General features: G+C 70.0%; 1 protein-coding gene and 1 non-coding gene across 2 annotated transcripts in view; both read right to left on the bottom strand.

Moving 5' to 3' along the window:
- Positions 1-6,477, bottom strand: part of LOC114072591 (UPF0577 protein KIAA1324-like) — a gene marked incomplete at its 3' end in the record, with an annotated part of 9,825 nt that extends 3,348 nt beyond the window's left edge. Inside the window, exons 1-11 of the mRNA XM_027910468.1 lie at positions 6,356-6,477; positions 4,076-4,196; positions 3,322-3,514; positions 2,781-2,928; positions 2,229-2,309; positions 1,869-1,974; positions 1,632-1,781; positions 967-1,055; positions 697-874; positions 305-433; positions 126-216 (exon numbers count right to left, since the gene is read on the bottom strand). Coding sequence (XP_027766269.1) covers positions 126-216; positions 305-433; positions 697-874; positions 967-1,055; positions 1,632-1,781; positions 1,869-1,974; positions 2,229-2,309; positions 2,781-2,928; positions 3,322-3,514; positions 4,076-4,196; positions 6,356-6,463 — 1,394 coding nt within the window. The remainder of the gene's footprint in view (positions 1-125; positions 217-304; positions 434-696; positions 875-966; positions 1,056-1,631; positions 1,782-1,868; positions 1,975-2,228; positions 2,310-2,780; positions 2,929-3,321; positions 3,515-4,075; positions 4,197-6,355) is intronic.
- A 1,844-nt stretch (positions 6,478-8,321) lies between these two features.
- On the bottom strand, positions 8,322-8,624 carry LOC114072592. Its single transcript, XR_003574205.1, has one exon.
- Between the last annotated feature and the right edge of the window lie 375 nt (positions 8,625-8,999).

The raw sequence follows: 8,999 nt of genomic DNA, 5'->3' as shown, positions 1-8,999 counted from the left end.
CCCCCCCGGCCCCGGGGACACCCCCGTCACCGGGGGACACTCGTGTCACCGGGGGACACTCCTGTCACCAGGGAACACTCGTGTCATCGGGGGGACACTCCCGTCACCAGGGGACACCCCCTCACCTGAAGCCCGGCACCACCAGCGTGAGGATCATGAAGTCGCTGTCGGAGGCCGCGGCCGCCGTGTAGATGAAGTCCCCGGCCACCTCCCAGCCTGCGGGGACACGGCGGCGCTCGTGGGGCCCCGGTTGTCCCCGGGAGGCGACAGGGAGGGGACAGGGAGGGGACACGCCCCCCGGTACCTGCGATGCCCTTGTACTCGAAGCTGATGCCGCTGAGCACGGTGGTCTCCATGTTGGGGGGCAGCACGTTCCACCACTTGTACTCCAAGCCCAGCGCGGGCTCCGTGCCCGGCGGGCACGACAGGCAGGCTGGGGACACGAGGGGACAGCCCTGCACCGGGGTGGCACCCCCACCCCCGGCAGCTCTGGGGACCCCGGTCACCCCCTGGGGACAGTGATGGGGACACGAGGGGACAGCCCCTTCCCCCCGGCAGCTCTGGGGACTCCGGTCACCCCTTGGGGACAATGACGGGGACAGGAGGGGCCAGCCCTGCCCCCGGGACTGCACCCCCTCCCTGCGGCACCTCGGGGTGTCCCTGTCACCCCCTGGGGACACTCCGGGGCGGCCTTACCGGAGCCGTTGGAGAAGGAGCCGCGGGGACAGGGCTGGCAGGAGCCGCCGGCGCCCTTGGCAAAGCCGGGGTTGCAGGGGGGGCACCGCGACCGCCCCCCCGACGGCGGCAGCCGGGCCGCCCCCGGCAGCTCCTCGCTGCAGATCTTGGGCTCTGCCCACTTGTACAGCAGCTGCGTCTGCGGGGGAGGGCGGTGAGGGGGGGACACACCCGCAGAGGGCGGGGGAGGACACCCCCCCACCACCACCACCCCGGGGGTCCCCGCAGTACCTCCCCACCCGCGTCACAGGCCGTGTGCGTGTAGAAGAAATCCTTGTCCGTGCAGGGGGGGCGCGGTTTGCAGGACCCCGAGCCGGGCTCTGCGGGGGAGGGGGGACACACACAGGGGGGTGAGCGGCTGGGGGACCCCAACGCTGTCCCCAACACGGCGGGGGGGTCGTGTCCCCCCTCCCAGCCAAGGGACACCGGGTCCTCCCTGTCCCCTGCATCGCCTTCCCCGGGGACACCCCCACAGCACAACGGGGGGACACGAGGGGACCCCCAAGGCCGCCCGCTCTGCTGTGGGGACCCCGGGCGGTCCCCTCTCCCCAGCAGAGGTGTCACGGTCCGGAAGGGACCCCAACGCTGTCCCCACAGGTGGGAAGGCAGGTCCCCTCTGTCCCCCCCACATCACCTCTCCCTCCCCCCGGGGCACCGACTTGAGGGGGGGACAAGGGGACCCCTAAAGCTGCCACCGGTGGGTGTGGGGACCCCCACGTGTCCCCTCTCCCCAGTGCAGACCTTGGGCTTGCAAAGGGACCCCAACCCCGTCCCCTCCAGGGGATGTCGCGACCCCCCCTGCTCCCCCATCCCCACTCCCACCCCAGACCAGGGGGACGGGGGGACCCTAAAGCGGCCCCCGGTGGTTGCGGGCACCCCGGGGTGCCCCCGCTCACCGGCGTAGGTGCCGGGCTCGCAGGGCTGGCAGGCGGTGGCCCCTTTCCCGGAGAAGGTGTCGGCGGGGCAGGGCTGGCAGGAGGCAGAGCCGGGCGCGGCCGCGAACGTGCCGGGTTTGCAGGGGAAGCACTCGGAGGTGAACGCGACCCCTGGGAACGGCAGGGGGCTCAGGGGAGAGGGGGGGCGTGGGACATCCCCCTCACCTCCCGGGCCCCTCCGTGGCCGCCCCCACCCACCTGTGATGCCGATGTTCCGCACCAGCACCGGTTTGGGCACCTTGGCCCACACGGAGAAGGCGGTGGTTCTCCAGTACAGCACGTTGTTCCCGCGGCTCAGCTCCACCTGCCAACGGGGCCGATGGATCGGGGGGAGTCCTGCTGCCAGCCGGGGGGCGGGGACTATGGGGGGGGGTGGGTGCCGCGGGTGGGGGGTCCCAGTGCCAGGGAAGGGGTTGGGACCATCGTGGGGGAGAGGGGGTGGTCGGTTGTGGCACCTCTGCCATCACCCCCCGTCCTCTTTGCTCCCCGTGGAGCACCCCTGTCCCCAGGGGAGGGTCCCGGGACCCCCGGGGTGCCCCTCCCCCCATCCCCACTCACGCTGTGGAATTCCCAGCCCTTCTCTGTCGTTCTCATCCATCGGGATTCCTCCACCGTGGGCTGGCACTGGTCATTCTGCACCTGCGGGGGCGGGGTCAGAGACTCCCTGTTCCCAGAGACCCCCCACCCGTCCCCAGGGACACCCTCCCTGTCCCCGGACATCCTCCCCGTCCCCAGGGACCCTCTGTATCCCCAGGGATCCCCCTCTATCCCCAGACATCCACTTCCTGTACCCAGGGATCACCCCCTGTCCCCAGGGACACCCCCCTTGTCCCCAGAGACCCCTTCCTGTCCCTACAGACCTCCACCTGTCCCCAGAGACCCTCTGTGTCCCCGGGGGCTCCCCCTGTCCCCAGAGACCCCCCCCTGTCCCCAGGGGCCCCCCCTGACCCCAGGGACACGCCCTGTCCCCAGGTCCCCTCCCCTGTCCCCAGAGATCCCTCCAGGCCCCCAGCGCCCCCCGACACGGCCCCAGCACCCCCTTATGTGACTGGGTGACCCCCCCCTCGGTCCCAGGAGCCCCCTCCCCACGCGCAGGCCCCCGGCACGCACGAAGAACTCGAAGACAATGCTGCTGTCGGGGTAGATGTACTCGAAGGTGACGGTCCCCGCCTGCTTGAGGCTCACGGCAAACATGAGCGTGGCCGTGCACTCGTCCGTGTTCGAGGCCACGTAGTCCCCCAGGGGCACCCACGTCGACCTGGGGGGGGACACAGCACAGCCCCAGGCGGGAATGGGGGGGTGGGACCGGCCAGGAGGGTCCCCGGGGAGCAGGGAGGGAGTAGGGGACACGGGGGGAGGGGTTGGGGGGTGTTGGGACAACTGGGAGGCTTGGGGGTTGTTGGGACAACCCGAGTGTTTGGGAGTTGTTGGTGGAACTAGGAGGGGTTGGGAGGGTTCCGAGGCTGTTGGTGCGACTGGGAGGACCCCCCTGGGTGCTGTGGGGACTCCCATGGGAGTCACATCCCAGTGCCACATCCCGGTTTCCTGTCTCACTTTCCCATCCCGTTGTCCCATCCAGGTGCTTCTGCTGGTGCCACATCCCACATCTGTTTCCCCTCCCGTTTTCCCGCTCTCCCCGGCGGTTCCTCACCCGGTGCAGTTCCCGGCGGGGTCCCCGGGCCCCTCCTGCAGCTCCAGGTTGGTGGCCACGTTGGCGAACCCTCGGGGCACCTCGTCCCACTCGTCGAAGCGGACGCCGGTGCCCAGCGAGTAGGTGCCCGCGGCGCAGGGGCGGCACGACTGCGCCTGCATCTCCAGGAACTCGCCCGCCTTGCAGGAGAACGCTGCCCACGGGAAGCGGGAGCGCAGGGAATCACCCCCCGCCCCGCTCCAAGGGGCTGCTTCAGCCTCGCCATCCTCTCAGCTCCGCCCTCCCCGGGAGGGGAATCCCCCAGCCCGCCCGTCCCGCAAAGGAAACGCTCCCAATTGACGGGGTTTGGCTCCAGAGCCGCAGTGCTGCCCGAGCCGGGCGGGATGGGAAGGCCTGGCACGGAGAGGGGGCACCCCCGAGGTTTAGGGGGGTTGGGATCCCCATCCACAGTTGATGCCTCCGGGTGTGGGATTCCCATCCCATCCCATCCCATCCCATCCCATCCCATCCCATCCCATCCCCGGTATTCCATGTGTGTTATCCCCATCCAATCCCAGTGTGATTCCCACCCCTCCCCTCCCATCCCAGGCACTCCGTGGCCGTTACTCCCTCGCAATCCTGGTGTGATTCCCTGCTCTCCCATTCCATCCCAGGCACTCCATGTGTGTCATTCCCACCCCACCCGCTCCATCTGAGTTATTCCCACCCCATCCTACCCCCCTTCCCGCGCTGTCCCGACCGTTCCGGCACTCACAGCACTCGGTGCCGCGGACGGGGTCGGGCAGGCCGGTGCAGAGCCCGGGGCTGTGCGGCACCGCCACCCTCCAGCGTTCCCCGGAGCTGTCACACGCCGTGTACTCGTAGTGGTACTCGGACTGCGGGGGGGGACGGGGGGACACAGGGACAGCACGGGGGGAGCTGCCCCGGGACCCCCGCGCTGCCCCTGACGGGGGCTGCACCCCCACCCTGTGTCCCCCAACCCTGTACCCCCCCAGGAGGGGTTGTACCCCCACCCTGTGCCCCCTCAACCCTGTACCCCCCAGGAGGGGTTGTACCCATCCCCCTCGTGGTGGGGACATTCGGGGGGTGCAGGATTTGGGGACCAGGGCGGGCGTCACAGCCTTGGGGTGGCTCGAGCCGGGGACACGCGGGGCTCCTCAAACACCGGGGTGTCCTGGGGGACAGCGGGGGCACCGTGACACCCCCTCCCACCCCCCAAATCCCACCGGCTGTGCCCGGCTGGGAGAGGCTCAAGGCCGGCGGGGAGGTGACACCGGGGAGGTGACACCGGGGAGGTGACACCGGGGACAGACGCGGCGTGGGCACGGCCAAGGACGGGGCTGGGGGAGGGGATGGCCTTTGGTGTGTCGGGGCACGGGGGGCACAGGGGGGAGCCTCCCCAGCCCCGCACAGCTTTGGGGTGTCCAGGGGGTACAGGTGGGTGGCTGCAGGGTACAGGAGGTACAGGGGGGAGCCCCTCACCCAGTTTTGGGGTGCCGGGGCACGGCAGGTACAGGGGGGCACAAGGGGTTGGCACTGGGTGCAGGGGGAGCCCCCCACCCCCGCACAGCTCTGGGGTGTCGGGGTACGGGGGTACACTGGGTTCAGGGGGTCCAGGGGGTGCCGGGGGGCGGGCAGTGGGTGCAGGGGGAGCCCCCCACCCCCGCGCAGCCCCGGGCTGGCGGAGCGCGCTGGTTTGTGCTCCCGGCGGCTGCCGGAGCGTGGCAGGTTGATGGGAAAACAACCGCTTTGATGTTCCCGTCAGCTGCAAACGGCGGCGATGGGGGGAAGGAAAAGGGGGGGATGAGGGGGAAAGGGGGATGGGGAGGGGGGAAAAGGGGGGTGGAAGGGAAAAGGGGGGGATAAGACGTGTCTGCAGCACCCCCCGCCCGTGTTCGGGCAGCACCGAGACCCCCAGCCCCTCATGGGGCACAGAGGAGGGTCCTGCCCACCCTGGGGGTACCCAGGGGGTCACCCCAGCTCTGAGCAGCCCCCGTCGCTGTCGCTCCCGAGGGATTCCCTTGGAGACAAGGTTTTCTTCCCTCTCTTCCTAAACTTTTCTAGGTTTTTTTAAATCTAAATAAATTGACCTAATTCAGCCCCGGGGCGGCCCTGGGGGGTGAGGGAGGGGCACCCCGAGGCGTCACTGTCACCCTGCTCCGGCCGGGAGGGGAGTGGCTGTCCCCAGGGGGGGACAGGGGACACCTCCCGCCGCGGGGGGCCGGTCCCCGGCGGGGACAGGTGCCAGCCCCGCTCTATTGTTCCCAGCTCCGGATCGCGGAACACGGACAAAAAAACTGGATCACGGCGCGAAAAACATTCCTGGCCCAGATTAAAAAGCAGCCGCAGGTCTGGGGGGGGAAGGAGGGGGAGAACGGCGGGGGGACACCCCAGGGAGGCGATCTGGGGGTTCAGCCGCTGTCCCCAAGGCGGGCAGAGCCCAGCGAGTGACAGATCCCTCTGGTTCTTCCTCGCAGGACACTTTGGCCACCGCGTGCCGGGCTGGGAATCGCACGTGGCCGCTGGGAATGTCCCCCCCTGCCTGTCCTTGTCACCCCCATCAACAGCGCTCAGGGAGGGTTTGGGGCCACCCCAGTGTGTGGGAGGGGTTGGGATTTGGGGGCAGCGATGGGGTGACACCACTTGGGGTCCCCCAAGGAGACCCTCGGGGTCTGGCAAGGCCCTCCCTCCCCAAGGGTTCGCCAGCCCCCCCCGCTACAGAGACCCCCGTCCCCTCCCTGTCCCGCCCCGCGCTCCGGGGCTCCGTTTCAGGTCCCATGGGGGGAGGGGGGGAGGAATTCGGGGGGCTCCCGCAATTGTGCCCCCACCCCCGGTGCCACCGGGACCCCCCGTCCCCTCCCTGTGCCCCCCCCCCCCCCCCCCCCCCCCCCCCCCCCCCCCCCCCCCCCCCCCCCCCCCCCCCCCCCGCGCGCGCTCCGGGGCTCCGTTTCACATCCCGGGGAGGGGGTGGGGGTGTGTATAGGGAATTGGGGGGGCTCCCGGCGGTGCCCCCCGCCACGGCCGGGGTCGGTACCTCCTTGCAGACGTGCAGCTGCTCCGCGGCGCGTCCCGGGGACGCGGTGACAGCGAGACACAGCAGAGCCAGCGGCGCCCACCGGGCTCGGGCTCCGGCTCCGGCCATGGCGGCGGCAACGGCGGCAACGGCGGCGGCTCCGCGGCCCGAGCGGCACCGGCACCGGCCCCGCCCCCCCAACCGCCCGCCCCCCGCGCACCGGCGGCACCTGCGCGGCCCCCAAGGGAACGGGAGTGGGAATGGGAACGGCACCTGCGCGGCCCCCCCACGGCAACGGGAATGGGAACAGGAACGGGAACGGCACCTGCGAGCGCTCCCCGCACGGGAATGGGAACGGGAACGGCACCTGAGCCCGCCCCGGGAACGGCACCTGCTCGCCCCCCACACGGGAACGGGAATGGGAACGGGAACGGCACCTGCGTCCTCCCCGGGAACAGAACCCCGGGAACAAGAACGGGAACAGAGCCACCGAGAATGGCACCGGGATTGGGAACAGAGCCCCCGGGAACCGGCACCGGGAACGGGAATAGTACTGGGAACGGCGCCCCCAGAAATGGCACCGCTATCGGGAACGGAACCGCCGGGAATGGTACCGGGAACGACCCCCGGCATCGCCCCCGGGAACGGCAGCCACGGGAACGGGAGTCGGCATCGGGAATGTCAGTGATGGGAACGGCACCGGGAACAGAGACACAACGGAACCCCCGGGAATGACACCCCGGAAATGCCGGGCATCGGCATCGGCAGCGTTTTCCATGGAAACAGCACGGGGAGTCATCCCCAGGAATGGAACCGCCGGGAATGGCGCCAAGCGTCATCCGTGGAATGTACTCCTGGGAATCGGGCATCCCCCTGGGATGTACCCCCGGGAATGGAATCCCGGCACCGGGAACAGCCACGGGCATCCCCCCGGGATGTACTCCGGGAACGGCCCCGCCCCGAGCATCATTCCCGGGATGTCACACCACCACCACCATTACCCTCCCGGGGCTGGGGGGACACCGGGACGGGGTCCGTGAGGCTCACGGGTCCCCCCACGTACAGTGGTGTCCCCACCGTGTCCCCTCCGCGAGGCAGGGCCAGCCCCGGGGACAGGAGGGGACAAAAGCGGAGGGAACACACACGTTCTGGAAAACAGGGAAATGGGGACACTAGGGGGGACATGGAGACACAGGGGATATGGGAATGCGAGGGACACAGGGAGAGGACAGAGCTGAGGTGGGGACACAGAGGGTCATGGGGCCACCAGGCCAAGGGGGTCTAAGGGGACACTGGTGACATGGGAGCAGAGGGGACACAGAGGGACAGGGGGGTCCCAGTTCTGTCTGTGGTGGCACAGGTACCTCGGGCACGGGGGACACGCTCATGGGGAAGGGACACGAGTGTCCCCAGAGCAGCAAAGGGACAGCCCGGGCCCGGGGATGCGGTGGCAGGGAGTGGCCGTGTCCCACGCTGCCTGCAGTGTCACCTCACACACGGAGCCACCCCAGGACAGTGTCCCCTGCTCGGAGTGTCCCCACAGCAGGGCCACCACGGCTGCTCCTCCTGGCAGTGCCAGCTGTCCCCTGGTCACCACCGTGGCCTTCTCACTGCCACAGTTGTACCCTGGACACCACTGTGATTGTCCCCTCGTGGCCACTCTGTTGTCACCACTGTGGCTGTCCCTGGTCACCATCATGGCCTCGTCACCACCATGGCTGTGCCCTCATCAGCCTGTCACCGTGGTGGTTGTTCCTTTGTCACCACGGCCATCCCCTGGTCAGCATCGTGTCCATCTCCTGGTCAGCATTGTCCCCTGTCCCCACGGCTATCCCCGTGTCCCCACAAAGGCCACAGCGGGGTGTCCCTGCCGTGTCGCAGGGACCCTGTGGGGCCGTGGGCGAGGCCCCTGTGCCTCGCAGGGCCGTGGGAAGCGGGGCAGGGCCGCGTCCCCCGCCGCTCCCCTCGGGGTTCCGCGGCAGCGGGCTCGGGTCAGAATCGCAGGGCGCTCACGGGCCGCGGGCCGTGCCCTGGGCCTCGCCTATCTGATCGACTCATCCCGCCCGGCCCAGCCGCACAGCGCCCCGGGGGCTTCGCGGCGCCTTCTTCTCATCTCGGCCCGGCCAGGCCCGGCCGATCGAATAAGATCAACGTGTAGGGGGAGGGGGCTGACGCCTCACCTGCACACTCTCACACTCCTCGCACGCCCTTACACACTCACACGGCCCGTTACACGCTCCATTCACACCCTCACACGCCCCACTCACAACCCACGCACCCACACTCGGCTCCCGCCCGCGCCGCCGCCACTCCACACCCTCCACTTCCGGTGTGGCTCTTTATATAGCGCGGCGCGCGGTGCACCTTGGGGACGGCGCGGCCAGGCCCCGCCCCGCCACACAGCGCCCCCTGGCGGCAGGAGGACCGCGACGCCCCCGACCCCGCGGGTGGGAAGAGCCCGGGGGACCCCAAAACCTCCCGGAACATCCCCCCACACACCCCGTGGGATTCTCCTAACCCCCATGGAACCCCCAACATCCCATGAACCCCCCAGCACCCTCCACAACCCCACGGGACCTCCTGAAACCCCGCGGCACACCCAAAACCTCAAAGGATCCTCCCCCCAAAACCCCACAGGACCCCCAAGCTAAGAACCCATCCCCAA

This window comes from Empidonax traillii, unplaced genomic scaffold (assembly GCF_003031625.1).
Source record: "Empidonax traillii isolate 1590-97213 ecotype Southwest subspecies unplaced genomic scaffold, ASM303162v1 scaffold3555:size20028, whole genome shotgun sequence".
Classification (NCBI taxonomy): Eukaryota; Metazoa; Chordata; class Aves; order Passeriformes; family Tyrannidae; genus Empidonax; species Empidonax traillii.
Note: the sequence above shows the minus strand (reverse complement) of the source record. Positions and strands in the feature narration are given on the sequence as shown.